Genomic DNA, 18,066 nt, shown 5'->3' with positions numbered 1-18,066 from the left:
GGCAACCTGGCACGGTGACTGAAAACCTCCTTGAGCATGCAGTGGGAGCCATTAATGAAGAAAGTGTACTGAGTGAAAGTTGCATTAATGTTGTAAAAGCTACTAGTAGCCAGGTGGGCAGTTCAATTAATAGCTCCATTAGAATTAAACCCATGGAGGTTCAGAGTAGGTTTGTTCCTGTGAATGCTGATATCGTAGTTGAAGCTGAAATGCATAAGTTCTATGATGAAAATGGAGCTACTTGTCCTCCAATCTGCCTGCAGGTCTTACCTCATTGGTATATGCAGCATCAATTTACGGCCAACATGCTCCCGCTTTAAAAGCAAATGGTGTTCCGTCTATAAGTGTTCTGGCTCAAAATATAGCTCAACAGTTAAACAAATTGATTACTATGCCCTCAAAGACTAACTTATGAAACATATTCATTGCCTGTTGCAGCAGTTTTTTTTATCAACTTAAGGAAAGATTGTCTGCAATTTAATCCAAGCTTAGTTTTGTTGGATACTCTATTCAATGTTCAGTGCCTACCCCTTGCACTGCTGCAGTATATAAAGATCATGTTATCAAGCCCCCTTTGGCCTTATCTCAATACATTATTGCTCCTGCTCTGATTAATAATGCCACCCTTTTATCTGTTAACAATGCCTCTGTAACCTTGGAGAATAAGGAACCAGAACTGGGCAATAATCATTCTGACAGCTTACCGCCTATGCAGCTACCTACTTAGGTAAGAACTAATGTCAAATTCTTACTGGCATGTCCCTTCTTAGGTGCTCACAGAAGAAGATTTTGCCCAAATGAAAAACATTAATAAAAATATTCTTTAGTTACATACAAGTATGGGAGGGACAAGAATTTTGTTCCATTAAGTTAAAGTGTATTGGAATTCTACCCTGAGCAATTGTAAGTGGTTAGACTTATTGGTAAGCATCCTCTTCATCACCTTTTGTGTGTTTGATGTAATGTCATAAGTGGCCAAGGGAATACCCAGACCTAGGTCTCCTCCTCACTGTGACACCTGAACCAAGCCACACCGACTGAAGTAGCCGAATCAGCTCACACCCGGTCTTGGGTTGCTTGTTTTACGAACAGTGAAGACCTGGTCTGTTCCTATTGAAGCCAGATCAAGGCTGATTTGCATATGCCTGGGACCAAACTGAGGTGGCATGGTGGGCAAAAGAACAATGGGTTGCAATGCTGCCTTGAGCAATTGCCAGTGGTTAGACAAATTACAAGGATTCCTCCCATCACCTTTGGTATGTTTGATGCACCGCCCTAAATGGCAAGGGTTTGCCCAGACGTGGGACCCGTCCTCACGGTGCCACTGGAACCAAGCTACACCTGACTGAAGAGCCCCAATCAGAGTGAAACCGGTTGTGAGTTGCTTTCGTCCTGGTTCAGGGAACACCTGGCCTGGAAGTAAGGGCTGGACTGTTGCTACTGGAGCAAGGTCACAACTGATTTTCACATGGTTGGGTCCATACTGAGGTGGCATGAGGGGCAAAAGAACGATGGGTTGCAATGCTACTCTGAGGGATTCCAGTGAATAGACAAATTGCAAGCATTCCTCCCATCACCTTTTGTGTAAGTGAAAAGACTGTTTGACCACACATATCGGAGAAGCTTTTCACCTTGTAGGATTATTGACGTTCCTTTGGTGGTTTTCTGTAAACCCTCATGGCCCATTTCTGTTGCAGGCATTCAGTCTGAACGCAAAACACCATATATAAACCATGTCTGCCTCAGTCACCTTTCTTTAACAGATTCTCTCCACTATCTTTCCTTCGCCAAATGATTGACCATTACCTGCCATGTCTGCGTTCTCAGATGCAGTACATCCTTCGGTATCTTGGTGATTCAAGTGAGTCTGTCGGGTAAAGCCAAGAACATTGGACGATTCCCAACGGATTTATTTAAACATAATCTTGCTTTATGGGCACATACTGCCTCCACAGTACTGAACGCATCTGGTGCCACTTCCATGTGCTACTGGCCTGTACCAGTAATAAACTCTGTTGTAGAGGTCGCTGGATAAATTATTATACATAATTTCAAGACTGGACTCAGGATAAGGGTGTTTTGGAAGAAATCTAGTAAGACTTCAGAGCTGGTTTGCACATTACTAAACAATGTATAGATTTACATCTTCAAATTAGTACATACACTGATGTGATAGGGGTTGTGTTCATTTAGTATATTTGGAACTGTGCTAAGTATTTGATTGCGTGAATAAACTTTTGCTCTGGAACGTACTTACCCTAATGGGTATGAATGGTGATAATGTCGATTCTCTGAGCTGTTTGCAGTGGGATCTCACTGGAAAGTTTCGATTTGGGCCCGATAGTGAGTGTACCAATAGTTATAGACTTCCAAATAGAGTAGGCAGGGGTGCTTTTTGGCACCCTGCTTTTTATGCTTTATACAAATTATCTATAGGACTGCCTAAAGAAGCATAGTCCTGATGCCCCTCATTTGGACATCATGTCCTGCTTTCTACAGGGTTGTATGATGGTACAACGCATGCCTGAATAACGCATGCCTGCACCACGCGGTCTCTACCACGACCGCGATTTTAATACGCATGGAGTTACCACGCATGCCTTTACCACGCAATTTCGTGGTAAAGACATGATGGGTAAAGGGGCTTGTGGGCTGAAGTTCATACCCCTGCCCTGTAAACTGTCCCTTTTCCCCCTGCCCCATAAAATTAAACCTACACCAAAAACTACCCCGACCCCACCACCCTGCCCTGAGCCCTAATAAACTGTACCCACCCTCCGTGAAGTACCCCGACCCAGCCCCCACCCACACTGAAGCCTAAAACCATCCCCTGCCCTGAGCCCTAAAAACTATCCCCAACATCACTAAACTACCCCGTCCCTGCCCCATGCCCTGTAAACTGTCCCTTCTCCCCTTGCTGTGAGCCCTAAAAATTAAGCCCCACCCCAAAAACTACCCTGACCCCAGCCCTGAGCCCTAAAAACTGTCCCCTGCATCCCTACTACCACGACCCAACTCCCTGCCCTGTAAATGGTCCCTTTTTTCCCCACCATTAGCCATAAAAACTGTCCCCAACCCTAAAAACTACCCCAACCCCCTCCTGAGTTCTGAAACCTACCCCCACCCCGAAAAATTACCCCTCCACCCCCTAAAACCAAGCCCCAGCTCCTAGCCCTGTGACTCGACAACTAGACCCTCATATTAAACGCAGGCATCCAAGAAAAACGTAATTCTTGGCCATTGTCTTTGGTAACTCATCCGCTGTGCGGATGTGTCACACTCATGAAGGCTCATATTTCTTCAGTCACTGGGAGCCTTGTCCAGTTTTGGCACTCGACTAGGGAATAAGCTCCTAAACCACATGTTGGATATTTGTAGAAGCAAATTTGTATCATGAGCCCACTATGGCGTGAGTGTTGCGAGTATGTTAACACAAGGAGCCTAAAAGCTGAGGAAAAAAGTTTTTGTAGGTGGATTCTGAAGCCCCACAAAACTTCCTATTTTAATTGTCACAAAGAGCTGGGTTTATGTTATCAGAGGACAACATTTAGTTTATGTTGTAGGCGAGCATCATGACTAACCTTGTTGCCTCATTTAAACATGAACATATCATGGATAGTTTGAAATGTGATATATATTTAAGATCCCTGTGGTTAAAATACATTCGGGATATCAGTCCCCAATTAGGAAGACCAGATCTTTTTATGTCAACAGAGTCTATTGTGACGATGGATAAAAAATGGTCTAGGGATGACTTTTATAGCATAGAAGTCTGACAATAGATTGCACAGAGCTGTAGAGACCATCTGTTAGATCTGTTTTGCTGAAAATAACACAGGGTATGGAGATGTATCTTTGTCTGGTATCGGATAATTATGAACTTGTGTCACTTACCGTATTCAGAATAGGCATTGCCCATTATATGTTGATGTTCCCTAAGGGCTGAATTACTTGAATCTCTTGATCTCTACCCCTGTGATCGCCCTGACCCATTGTACCTGTATCAGTGTCTATTTTAAAGACTGCACACCAGTGGTTTATTACACCTCTGTTGAGATCTGCTGGTATTATATCTTATAGACCCTCATTATTTATGCCTTGAAATCCTCTGATCTGTTATTCTGTAGCCGTTTTTTGTGCTGTTTTTTTTCAAGATCAAGGCTAATATTGCTGTCTGAATGCATTATGATTTTAGAGATTAGAATATTGTGTCTACCCTTAGTTTTATTGTGCATTTATGTTTTTATTTACTTTGTTTTTATGGCTGAATTTGTTTGAAAAAAAATAAACAGAATTAACTGAGGTGGAAAGTGATTCTGGGATTGATTATCAGAAAATAACAAGAGCTGTTCAAGCATTTAGGTGCGACATGATGAAAAGAATGAGTTAAAGGAGGTAAAAAATGAAGAAAAATAAGTTTAAAGAAAGGAGATCTAGTCTAATTTAAAAAAGTACAATATAGGAAAGTTCTTTCAAGATGGTCTGAGCCCAGCAACATAATACATGCAAAGTGAATTTGAGTAGAGCTTTAGCGTTTAAAGATTGTGTTAGTGAGTCACAGTGGAATAACGAGAAGAGGTGAATGCATGAGGGTAATGAGAATGTGTTCTTGGATGTATGTGTCTAAATCTGAGGTTCGGTTAGAAGATAGTGGAAGTTCCAGTAATGAAGGTGAAATGAAGGCACCCCAGGGTTCATTTCCTATACAAACCAATCAGTGTGAGAGGTCAATGGTGGATGTTCAGCCCAAAAGAAGGAGCAACCCTGGAGAGTTAGGCCTATGACATTCAATGACTTTATTCTTATGAAGCAAAATACACACAATTGATGGACGGAATGCAGAACAAATCAAAACATTCACCCCCAGTCAAGATATCTGGTTTAAATCCATCATTCTTTTGCTCACCATACCACCCCAGTTTAGACATGGCCATATGCAAATCAGTTTTGACCCTGTGCCTCATGGGAACAGTCCAGCCCGAACTGCCCAGCCAGGTCCTCCCTGGACTGGAAACAAGCATCCTAGGACCGGTTTCAGAGTTTCACCCCTCTTCAGCCAGGATAGCTTGAATCCAGTGGCACAGTGAGCCCGAGACCCACGTCTGGGCATACCTGGCGCACTTCGGGCGAGGAAGCAAAAGACACACAATTGATGGGTGGATTGCAGAACAAATCAAAACATTCACCCCCAGTCAAGAGATCTGGGTTAAGAAGGCAACTCTCCAAAGTATTATATGTACTGTGTTTTTATGTATGTTTCTTTATTGTTTTGTGATTAAAACAAAGATAGGGCGCGTGGTAATGACTTTTCACCTGTTGGTTGAATGCTGTGGGGTGGAATAGAAAACATGTTGTTATTTTATTTAGCCCAAGTTATTCGGCTTAGGTCTTAATAGCTGAAAGGTGCTCTGAGGAGGGCTTCTGGTGTAGCTTTGTTTCTTGAACAAACATAGTCTTCAGTGGACTGCTCTGCAGAGCATCTTTCGATTTATTGTTTCCTTAAGTAACACTGACTGCGGAGAGAATAGTGCGAGTACTGCTATCATTGAATAGGTCTATAGATTAAGCTGCGAGAGGGACATGAAAGGTGCTCAAAAAATAAAAGAAAAGTTCTAGCATCTCAGCAAACTACTGTTACATCTCTGAAACCTCAATGTTTTCTGAAGATCAAAGATGACAATTAGGACTGCTTTACATTTTTTGTAATCTTACAATAAAACCCAGAACATATCTGCTCTTTCTTTGGCAGCGTTGAACCTCTCATTTCAGGCCTGACCTCCAGTGATCACAAAGGAAACTCACAGTGTATTAAGTAAAACTAAGGGCCAGGGGGGTCCTTGAGTGGCTTCTAAAGGCGGGTTTTGTGTCCTGCGATGATTCTGTATCTCTCTTTTCTGTGCAGCACAAAAGACCATTTACGGCCCAACAATGGTTCAATTATGAACAGTCTCTTGCATGACAGGACCAAGATTTCTTTGAATATCAGACACTGCATTAACTGGAATAAAAGTATGTCACCCGAGCTATAAGGGGAAATGAAAGCTGCTAATCGACTTTTCAAGGCAAACGTTTGCGGCGATTGATCTAACCTGGGGCGCAGTAGAGTCGCTCCATGGCATCATTGTCGCAGGCGTCTTCCACATCACTCCACCTGCTAAAATACGTTAGCTGAATGTGTCCTAAAAACAAAACGACAGGAGAAATCAAAACATTTTTCCCTTCCATTTTCTGCAGAAGTGAACTGTAATTACTCCTTTTGTAGATAAAAACAGTATCATTAAGAATAATGGCATCATTAAGTACTAGAAGCTATTACTGCGGGTGAATTTGCGGCGCTGATAATGAAGCTCTAGACAGGAAATGAAGATACTAATTACAAGATAAAACGCCTCCTCAGTTAATTGGAAGCAACAGCGACTAAAAAGAAATGCATTTGCAAAAGTTCCTGACCTCTATCATTCAATAAGATGTTGTTTGGGTTCAAATCGCGGCACACAATTCCTTCTCTGTGCAAAGCGTCAAGGGCTACGACAATTTGTGCAGCCCATCTCTGAATGTAGTCCTCAGGGATGGAGAACTGGGAGGTGAGTGCTAATCTCTTGTCAAGGTCCTGGAACATTTGATGGATCTCCTTCTCGGCTTCTTGTGCGCTTCCGCCACCACATGCGGACTTGGGGTCTTCATCTTTGGCCTCAAATGGGAATGTATTTTCAGGCTCTTTGTCAAGCGGATCTCCGACTCTATCTACAGAGAGAAATGGGACTTCCATGATCGAAGGGCCTGCACCAGCGCCATCTTCTTTAGGGTGCACAACTTGATGCAGAGAACTAAGGCTTGTGTCTGTGTCTGTAGCGGTCAAAGCCGGAGGAGCTGAATGTGTCCGAAGCCCGCCAAGTTCAGGGTCTGAATCAACGAATGCAAGGTCCGCACAAACAGGACGGGTAGAAGCAAATATTGTCCCCAAAGCATCCTCCGAATGTCTTTTCGATATATTACACACTTCATTCGTAACGAAAATATTAGGTTCCTGAATACCTGAGCTAACAAAAACTTCCTGAGTTTTATTAGTTTCTAAACTATGGTTTAGTTGTAAGACATCCGGGGTCCCTAAGAGTCGGCTCTCCAAGGCATCAAAGTCAATCTTTGGCTCGCACACAGATTCTGCTTCCTGCTGCTCTAATACACCTGGGAGGTTGACCAGTAGGTCTGGTCGTCCCTCGTCTGTACTACTGACGTCATCAAAAGCAGCATCTTTAAAAGATATAACTGGCACAGAGTCATTTGAGCTCTTGCTTACTGTGTCGTGGCATTGAAAGTCCACTATTTCGACTGTGGCCTCGAGGCTACTGGAACTGCTTTCGTGCCCTGGTACAGGCATGAATGGCTTCAATGTTTCAGATTTTAAACTGGTCAATTTCTCTCCAAAATCAAGGCTCGTGAGGTCACTGGCGCTGTCTTTACTGTCAATTCGGAATAATTCCATGGGGCTGTTTCTGGACATGGTCAACGAGTCAGATATTTTTGTGGGAAGCATCCCTTCAGAGTCCCCCTCTCCAGCAAACAGCATTAGATCCTTAGATACAAACGGAGAACTGAGGCCATTGTCAACTGAGTGTTGCGGTGGTTGCAAGCTTCCTATATCTTTGATCAACACCCCACTGTCAGCAGGCCTGCGGACTGGCTTTTCTTTCAAAGACTCAGGCTCAATCTTATCTTTCCCATATTCATTGCATAGTGTTAGATAACTTGTAGTGCATTCTTCATCTGAACTTGACCCTGACTCTGCCCACTTCAGAGAACTTCCTCGGTGGACTTCTTCTTGGGTGCTGCTGTCATCTTGAGAACTAGCAGTGAGGCTGCTGTGCAGAGGTCCCACTTTAAGCATGCCCCCGCTTTCTCTTGAGTCAATGCTGCTACCAGTGTCCTTTGGACTGGGAGTCACAGCCTTCAAGTAAGCTTCGCCAGAATTTAAATGTGGTGCTTCATGGACATTAAAGCTGTCTTGTGGGCTCCTGTTGAGGAATTTACTGATGTAGGACCACAACTTGCCACCTAGATTCAAGAAAAACATGTCATTAGAAGGAAAGTACTGTTTTTGTACACAATATTAAATCATCAAAATCAGGAGCAATTATAAACATCAGAGCAAGTGTATTTCAAAGATGGCATGCAGGGTAACTTTGCAATAGCGAAACTTACATCATCACTATTCAACATCAGTTACCAGAAATCACAAAACTGTTGCTCATTTGTACAGTTTCATATTTTAAAATGCTTTTTACTGGTTACAAAATACTAATCGTCCAAAATAAAAAAGACATTTAAAAAAAATAGATAATGGATCACTTATGCATAGATATATTTATGTGTTCGGATACTACAGCTAATGTTGAATTGTGCCAGATTAAGGGTGTTGCAACCATGCCTTTTCTGCACGATCATCCTTGATTTTTAGTTTTTTTCTGGACCCAATTTTTGCTGTTTTTTAACTCTGCACTTTCTCCCTGTTAACAGGAGTAAAGTGCCTATACCCTCCCTTGGAGCACAGTTAAATTGGTTTACCCCGATTGACATTTTTAACTTGCCTATATGCCCTAGTATATGGTGTAGAAAATATACCTAAGGCCTGAAAGTTAAATGCTGCCAATGGACTGCTGCATCTGTTGAGCCATCCACCGAGTAGGCTTGTAAAACATGGCTTAAGGTAGAGGTCTTCGAACTGTCGGATGCGCCCCCGGGGGGGGGGGGCATGGATGGGTTCCCAGAGGGGGCGCAAATGCCTCTGCAAGTACATGTAAATGAAGATGGCCTGGAAGTGCAGCGATGTTTATTTGCTGCATTTCCAGGCTTGAAGTGAAATCGGAGTGCCATGAGGCCGGAGGTCAGCTCCAGCTACTGTGGGCTTGGCTGGGCAGTGTCTGGAGTCTTATCTCCAGCACGCCCCAGTTTTTCACAGGTCTTTAAAGACTATTTGCATATTTACATACGTTTGTCAATCCTTACATTTGCATTTTACTTTTACTAGTGTGAGAATGCATTTCATGAAAAGGAATATAAAGTAGGGTTGCCAAAAGAAAAATGCCAGCCATGAGTTGTTTAAAGAGCCTGCAAAGACCTCGTCTTGACACTAAATAGGGTTATAAATAAAAAAGTATGTATTCATTTGTAATGTGACTTTTCTGTCTTTGTTCCCTTTAATTATCAGTCATGAATCATTCAGGCCACCCTAGAACACAATTAAAAGTGCTCTCTATTTATATTTGCTGTTCAAAGTACGCACAGATAAGTGCTTAAAATACAGCTTTAGGTGACTATTTATTTTTGTACCGTCTATGACATCAAAATAATGAGCTGGCAACCCTAATCATAAGACTGGAAGTTTGTTGCAGGATCAGCGCATTATTTATTTCCTCCAACCTTTATCCCCGATTAATGCCATAATACCAATAGTTTAACTTATATCTGAAACCCTACGCCGCCGTCAATAACATGCTGATTTACTTCAAGTGTATGGGAATGCACCCTGCATTCAGACAACTCACTCCTCATTCTTACCCTTCACTTTCACGCTCACCCTGCGCTCTTAGCGCATAGTTAGGAATTTCCAGCATTTGCCACATAATCCATTATCTGCTGCATAATTTGCAGATTAAAAACAAACTTGTTTCTAGCTCAAACGGTTCAAAGGTAATTAAAAATGCAGAAACACATGTTGCCTCACGGTGGAAGGCCCTTTCTAAAGGCTGACTGGCTACCTTTCTGTTGCTTACTGCTATATGTGGGTGTTAATGTGGTACTTATGAGAGGCAATAAAAGCCAGGACAGTGTTAATAAGTGTAACAAGTATTTGCAATGCAATGCAATGCGATAGGTCTCGCAATTGCAAGATTTTGAGCTATTGGCATTTTAAATAAGGAATATGCTACTTACCAGTATGCATCTGTTCTTGGCATGTAGAGCTGCAGATCTACACACTTTTGCATAGATCGCCATCTGGTGTTGGGCCCGGATGTTTGCAGTTTGTTTTTCCTCTTGGAAAGTCTTTGGAAGTCACGAGGTCGGTGACTCCTCCTTTGGATGGTATTGCGCATGGGCTTCGGCTCCATCCTCAGATTGTTTTTCGCCAGCAGGGAAAGATGGAGCGTAGTAATAACAGTGAAGAAACCCATTTGTGTATCTAAATAAGATAAACTGGAACAGATACAGGTAGCCGGGGAGGCGGGTGGGCGTGTGTAGATCTGCAGCTCTACATGTCAAGAACAGATGCATACTGGTAAGTAGCACATTCCGTGCGAGGCATATGAGCTGCAGATTACACACTTTTGCATAGACTGTATAGCAGTTCCCAACCTTAGCGGCGACCACCGGTATCTGTTGCAGTGGTTTGAAATAATGTTTTGAGTACAGCCTGGCCCACATTAGCTTGTTGCTTAGTTTGCACATCTACACAATAGTGTTTAGTGAAAGTGTGCGGTGTTGACCATGTAGCTGCTTTGCAGATATCATCTAATGGGATGTTCCCTAAAAATGCCATGGAAGCCCCATGTAGAATGGGCTTTAGGAGGAACGGATAGCGTTCGTTTTGCTTTGTAGTAGCAAATCTGAATGCATTTTACAATCCACCTAGCTATCCCTGATTTCGAGATGGGGTTGCCCTTGTGTGGTGGAGAGAAAGAGACAAACAGTTGATTGGTCTTGCGGAAAGGTTGTGTTCTCTCGATGTAGTAGAGTCAGGCTCGTTTGACATCAAGCGTGTGCAGAGCCCTTTCTGCAACGGTCTGTGGTTGCGAGAAAAATACTGGTAGTTCTACAGATTGGTTTAGGTGAAAAGGGGAAATGACTTTAGGTAGGAATTTTGGGTTGGTACGGAGAACAACCTTGTTATGGTGCATTTGAAGAAAAGGTTCTTGTATGGTAAGTGCTTGTAACTCACTGACACTTCTAAGGGAAGTGATGGCTACAAGGAAAGCTGTTTTCCATGTTAGGAATTGTAGTTCGCATTTGTGTAAAGGTTCGAAGGGAGACCCCATTAGCCTTGTGAGAACAATATTTAAGTTCCACACAGGTGAGGGTGGTACTCTGGGGGGAATTATTCTTTTTAGGCCTTCCATGAAGGCTTTAATGGCAGGTACTCTAAAGAGTAAAAGATGTTGCCTGTTTTGTAAGTAAGCTGCAATTGCTGCGAGGTGTAGTCGAATGGACGTATAGGCTAGATTACACCTTTGTAGGTGGAGTAAGTAGCCTATGATGTGTTGGATGGACACGTCCAGGGGATTGATGGTGTTGTTATGGCAATAAATAACAAATCGTTTCCACTTGGCAGCGTAGCACGCTCTAGTGGTAGGTCGTCTAGCTTCTCTGATGACATTCATACAGTCAGGGAAAAGATTTAGGTACCCAAATTCTAGGATTTCAGGAGCCAGATCGCAAGGTTGAGCTGAGCTGGGTCTGGGTGTCTGATCTCTCCATGGTTCTGGGTTAGGAGGCATGGTGAAAGGTGTAGTTTTTGGTGTGGTGGTACTACAGAGAGTTCCAGCAGCGTGGTGTACCACGGTTGTCTGGCCCACGTTGGAGCTACTAGGATCAGTGTGAGGGAGTGTTGTTGTAGTTTGCGCACCACTAATGGAATGAGTGGGAGAGGCGGAAAAGTGTACGCAAATTTGCCTGACCAGTTAATCCATATCCCATTTCCTTTGGACAATGGGTGTGGGTATCTGGCGGCGAAGCTTGAGCATTTTGTGTTTTCGTGGGTGGCAAAGAGGTCTATCTGTGGATGCCCCCACATTTAAAAGAACGGATGAAGAACCTGTGGGTGAAGTTCCCACTCGTGGATTAGTTGTGTCTGTCTGCAGATCTGCCACGGTGTTTTGGTCTCCTGGGACATGTTGAGCTAGGAGAAAGATTTTGTGGGGAATTGCCCATCTACATATGCTCTGTGCTAATTGAGAGAGCTGTGGAGAGTGTGTGCCGCCTTGTTTTTGTATATAATACATGGCCGTCATGTTGTCTGTGCGAATGAGGACTGCCTTGCCTGAAATCTGTGTTTGAAAAGATTTTAGGGCTAAAAAGATTGCTAGTAACTCCAGATGGTTGATATGGAGTAGCTTTTGTTGAGGCGTCCATGTGCCCTGCACGGTGAGATGTATTAGGTGAGCTTCCCAGCCGGGAACCGGGTCCAGGAACGGTCAACTTTTGGAAAGGTTTGTGGTGTTCCACCACTGCAGAGAGCGATGGGTGTGACCGTCTACCAACACCAGATCTGTCAGTTGACCTTGGGCCTGGTTCCACTGGTGCGCTAAGCACTCTTGGTGGGGACGCATCTGGAGTCTTGCGTGGGGCACTATGAAAATGCAAGAGGCCATCATCCCTATAAGTTGCATGAACACTCGTGCTGGAAGGGAGTGTTGAGGTATGAATTTTTGTCGTAAAGCCTGAATGCTTTCAATCCTGGCCGGATTGGGGTAGGCTATCGCTTTTGAGGTGTCTATGGTGGCACCGAGGTATTGTTTTATGTGGGATGGTTGTAGCTGGGACTTTTGGTGGTTCACCGTGAAGCCTAGTTGGTGAAGTAGTTCGATTGTGGTGGAGGTGTGTTGTACACACTGATTGTATGAAGTGGCTTTTATCAGCCAATCGTCTAGGTATGGGAAGACGTGAATGTGCTGTCTTCTCAAGTGTGCCGACACCACTGCCAGGCACTTGGTGAATACCCGTGGTGCTGTTGTGACTCCGAACGGGAGCACTTTGAATTGGTAGTGTTGTCCGTCCACTACAAATCTGAGGTACTTTCTGTGAGCATGGTGCACTGGAATGTGGAAGTATGCGTCTTTCAAGTCCAGAGTGGTGAGGAAGTCGTTTTGGGAGAGGAGCGGAAGTACCTGCTGAAGCGTTACCATATGAAAATGGTCTGAGTGTATGTATGTGTTTAGGGGCCGGAGATCTAGAATAGGTCGTAGAGTCTAGTCCCTTTTTGGTATGAGAAAATATAGGGAGTAGACCCCCATATTTTGTTGATTGACAGGAACGTGTTCTATTGCCTGTTTTTGTAGGAGGGAGATTACTTCCTGCTTTAGTAATTTTTAATGTTCTTGTGACATTGGGCGTTGCCTGGGTGGAATGTTTGGGGGGGTAGATGTTAGTTCCAGGCAGTAGCCTGAATTATTTGGGTCACCCATTTGTCTGAGGTGATGGTCGCCCAGACATGAAGGAAATTTTGGAGTCTGCCTCCGACCCGAGTGGAATGGTCTGGGAGGAGCGGGGGGAAGTCATTGGGTAGGAGGTGTGGCAGAACGGGCGTTGTTTGTTTTGCCTCTGCCCTTGTTATTGTTACCCCTGTAGCTGCATCTTTGGTAATCTTTTGTAAAGGCGGTCTGAGTAGGGGATTTGTATGATGTGAACGCTGTGTCTGAGGAGCAGCCTCTGGATGTACTCCGAAAGGAGGAGCGGCGAAAAAAGCGTCTGGGCGGGTGAGACTGTAAGGCCCCCATGGATTTTGCGGTATCCGTGTCTTTTTTCATTTTTTCTAAGGCCTCATCCACCTTTGGCCCAAATAGATGTTCCTGGTCAATGGTATGGTTAAGGATGGAGGCTTGTACTTCTGGTTTAAAACCGGATACCCTTAGCCAAGCATGGCGATGGAGAAGGACACTGGTGTTGATGGCCCTGGAGGCTGTGTCTGCTGCATCTAGGGCACAACGTATTGAGGTATTCGTGATTGTTTTACCCTCTTGAATTAACTCGTTGGCCCTAGCTATATATTTTTCAGGGAGATGGTGCATTATGCTTTCTAACTCGTCATAATGAGCCCTGTCATATCTGGCCAGTAGTGCCTGAGTGTTTGCTATATGCCATATGTTGGCTGTCTGGGATGCTGTGCGTTTGCCTGATGCATCTAGTAGTTTTGATTCTTTGTCAGGTGGTGGTGGTGACGCTTGAGAACTTGCCCTTTTACGTGCCGTAGATACTACTAAAGAATCTAGTGGCGCTGGTCCTCTGATGTAGGAGGGATCTGAGGGAGCAGGTTTGTATTTTTTTTCAATACGTGGGTTAATGACCCTGGCTCTAACTGGGTCCTTAAAAACGTCTGCCGCATGCTTTACCACTCCTTTGAGCATGGGCAGTATGGAGGTGGACCTATGTGAGGTATCAAATGTGTCTAGGAGGAAATCTTCCTCCACGGGGTCGGTATGCAAGTCCACCCCGTGATAATGTGCCGCCCTTTGCAGAAGATGGTAGAACCCTAATGAATCTTCTGGTTGAGGTGGCCTAGCAGGGTAAAGATCGTCTTGTGGGACGTTGGGGATATCTGGAATATTGTAATCATCCCATGGGTCTGGGGATCCTGTGGCACATCCCCTATATCATGACATGGGTCCCCCTGATCATCATCGTCTGGAGACGGGATCGGAGAACGATGAGGTGGGGGTGGAGAGGGCGGAGGGGGTGGAGGTGGCGAAGGAGGAGGAGGGGGAGGGGAAGGTATTCTGAATGGAGAGGTAGCAGAATCTTTCCTCTTTGGAGGTGGAAGCGGAGCAGGCTTCTCCAAATGTCTCTTTTTGGTAGAGAGTGTCAAATGTCCAGTTTTTGGATCCTTGGAGAGAGTTTTTTGCAAGGGATCCGGTGTAAATAGTTCTGGTGAGGTTATTTGGTCCATTGGCGCCGATGTCTTTTTAGGTTTTTCTGTGCCGGTTTGTTGCTTAGAACCCGGCTTGGGACCCTCCGGTCTCTTGGTCGGCGCCGAGATGGGCTTCGGTTTGGAAGTGTCGTTGCCGGTGGCCTTGTGTGGTTTGGTCGGTACTGAAGATGGCGTCGGTACCGAAGAGCTGGGTTTTGACCCCGAGGGCTTCGGTGCGGAGCTCGGTGTCGAGGTGGAGGCCGGTTTCTTTTTCGGTGCCGAAGTGTGTTTCTCTGCACTGCTGGTAGGCTGGCTCGAGCCCGAGCCGCCGGAAGGCTTACTTGGCTTCTTCACCGGGCCCGAAGGTGGGGTGTGTGAAGCAGTGTCTCTGGTCTTGCTTAGGCCCGGAGGCGAAGGCGCGACTGAAGCCTTTTTGGGTGTCGGCGTGGGTGTGTGGGGGGGGGGTGTAGATTGGTACTCACGACCCTCTGCGCCGGAGTGATGTCTTCCACATCTGACTCATCGGCCTCGGAAGCGCTGACGAGGTCCTCTTCGGTGCGATGATGTTCCGGATCGTCGATGTCGTCTCCGAAGATGTCGACTGGAATGGACGTCGAGGATTGTGCCATGTTCCTTCTGGCTCTTCGGTCCCGAATAGTCTTTTTAGATCGGAAAGACTTACAGGCCGGACAGTCTCGAGCCTCGTGTTCAGCGGAGAGGCAGAGGTTGCATCCCTCATGAAGATCGGTGTGGGGAAATTTGGACCCACATCAAGGGCACTTTTTAAATGGAGTTCTTTCCATGAGCCGGGACTGGAGCTTGGGTAGGCCCGAAGGCCGCCGTCGACGACTGGAACCGAAGGTTTCTGCCGATGAGAAGGAGCATTGATTGAAGAGATCGCGATCGAAACAATACCGCAAATTGAGGTGAGGATTGCGCGTCGATCGTCGAACTGGAAGCTGTTCGGAACCGGAGCGCGAAAATTACAACCGAGCCCGATGGCGGAAAAAAACAATCTGAGGATGGAGCCGAAGCCCATGCGCAATATCATCCAAAGGAGGAGTCACAGACCTTGTGACTTCCAAAGACTTTCCAAGAGGAAAAACAAACTGCAAACATCCGGGCCCAACACCAGATGGCGATCTATGCAAAAGTGTGTAATCTGCAGCTCATATGCCTCGAACATATGTCTTTTATTTATTGTTTTTAAAACCTGCATTTACAATAGCAATAGGTAAAAGTTTCTAAAATGTGAGACCTATTGCATTGCAAATACTTGTTATAGACAGAAAACAGTCAAATTCATACAACTCTAGGCATTAAAATCACACGTTCAAAAAGAGGTACGTTCTGGTAATGTATGAACAAATATATGCGCTGTTAATATGTAACAAATATATGCAAGGGTGTGAGCACATTCACTAATGTTCCTTCCCATGTAAACATAAAAATTAAACGAGACATAAAAAAGCTTTGTACAACTGGCCCCTAGTAACAACAACCTACTTACCAGAAGTGATGCAACACTGAAAACAACTTGAGGGCATGCGCTTAGAACATGGCATTTTATGTTTTCTGCATGGCATGATCGGCCGTACTGGGCATCAAGGGATTTTCGGAGGAGACTGATAGGGTGGGGGCCGGTTTTACAGTAGTGAGAGACACGTTTTTTGTTGTTACTGGGGGCCGGTTTTGCAGCAGTGCTGCAATATTGTCCCCCAATGCCAAAAGCAGCAGTGCTTGCACCCCCTCCATGGCTGGTACTACAAAGTTGCCAGGGCTACTTTGGGGGCCCAGTCCGGCCCTGGATTTCTGGGTAGTTGCAATCTCCCTAAATTCAATCTGGCCAGGTTGAACACGCTTCTGAGGGAACAGTTGTGTTCTCCTGTAAACCATTGTTGACTGCATCCCCGCAGACTCTTCATCCACAGTAACCCTGCCGCGAGGCCGTCAGTGTACGTGCATCTCCTTGGCACCATGTCCCGAGGGTGACGGTGCAAGCACAGTGCCGGCAGCAGGTCTCCGGAAGGGCTGGGCCGGGTAGGTGTGCGCGAGGCATTAACCCTGCTCATCCCAGGGCCGGGGGCTACTTACAGTTTGGGAAGCAGTGCCACTGTGTCCGTTCACAGCTAGCCACCCCCGCTCTCTTTACCATACAAAAGGGTTGTCACATAACTCCACGTAACAAGCAACAGGCTCACCGGGCTGCCCCAGCCCCGCGAAGGGGACACCAGACCCCCCAGTGTAGATGAGAGTCCCCGCGGGGCGCCGGTGAAAGCCTCCCCAGAGCAGAGCGCGCGGATGGCTTCACTCTCATCGGGAGAAGTGAAAGGCATCCCCGCAGTGGCTGCGACACGGCCCCGGGCAGGGCTCTCAGGTGACAGGTGTAATGATGACTTCATGGGGGTGGAGCCCGCGGCCTGCCCAGGAGGCAGCCCGGTAACAGGTGCAGCCTGGCCGGCCGCAGGACAGCGGATCAGCTGTGAGTCGCGGCTCGAGCCTCCTGGGTCAGGGGTCGCCGGGCATGGAGGCCGCCGGGAAGGAGCCCCCGGGGAGCAAGAAGAGAACACTGCCATTCCTGAAGGGCTGACTCTACATGCTAGAGAGGAGGAAGACGGACACCATTGTGGAGAGCGTGGCGCAGGCGGACCCGGGCAGCTCGGGCACCCTGAGGCGGAGCCAGTCTGACAGGACAGAGTACACCCAGAGGTTAAAAGGTACGTGGGAAGCTTGCACTGCAGGACTACCCGCACTGTGAGCTTTTTAATTGTAAAAATATAGATTGAAAACAGGTCTGCAAACGTATGGGCTTTCTGGTGTCACATATGGTGTCAATCTTGATATATAAAAATGCAACATATGGTAAATGCACATTGGAGCAACACATGACAGATCATAATTAGATCATTAATCTGTCTCACTGTAACAGCAACCTTTGACCTGCGGATTGCAAAAAGATCGTTTCAGCAGGCGCATTAACCAAACAAGATTTTCTACGGGATAGGGGCGCCTGACCTCAAGTTTATCCACTGTTCTGAGGGGCGAGTGCCCAACTCACTGAACTGTATTGAAAACTTTCCATATATATCAGGTCTGAGATTCTGTCTAGATACAGCTGCTGGACGTCGGCTTCTGATGTTTTAGGTTTATTTTGTAAAATGTAGAGTTGCCTCGCATATAGCTCCCCTTAAGCCGAATCAACCTTATATAAGTAGCGCTAGCCTCTTTAAGCTGGTAGCGGTTCCGAAGTAACATTCCTGTCGCTTCAATAGGAGTGACGGTAGGATAGATGTTTGTTATTGTAAAATATAATGAAATGGATCCAACAAAGAAGAAGCCTGCGAGTGGTGAGCGCCCGCCACTGCGAGCCATGTGATTTCAACTATCGCGCCTGTGTTTGGGCACGATAATTGAAATCACATGACGGCCGGTGCACGTAATAGACATCAATA

At 45.7% G+C, this 18,066-nt stretch overlaps 1 protein-coding gene across 3 annotated transcripts in view; it reads right to left on the bottom strand.

Moving 5' to 3' along the window:
• Nucleotides 1-18,066, bottom strand: part of RPS6KC1 (ribosomal protein S6 kinase C1) — a 479,254-nt gene that overhangs the window by 153,837 nt on the left and 307,351 nt on the right. For all 3 annotated transcript variants that reach the window (XM_085612893.1, XM_085612895.1, XM_085612896.1), the window contains 2 exons: nt 6,451-8,052; nt 6,090-6,179 (listed from right to left, as the gene is read on the bottom strand). In XM_085612893.1, coding sequence (XP_085469019.1) covers nt 6,090-6,179; nt 6,451-8,052 — 1,692 coding nt within the window. The remainder of the gene's footprint in view (nt 1-6,089; nt 6,180-6,450; nt 8,053-18,066) is intronic.

This window comes from Triturus cristatus, chromosome 6, assembly GCF_964204655.1.
Source record: "Triturus cristatus chromosome 6, aTriCri1.1, whole genome shotgun sequence".
Lineage (NCBI taxonomy): Eukaryota > Metazoa > Chordata > Amphibia > Caudata > Salamandridae > Triturus > Triturus cristatus.
Note: the sequence above shows the minus strand (reverse complement) of the source record. Positions and strands in the feature narration are given on the sequence as shown.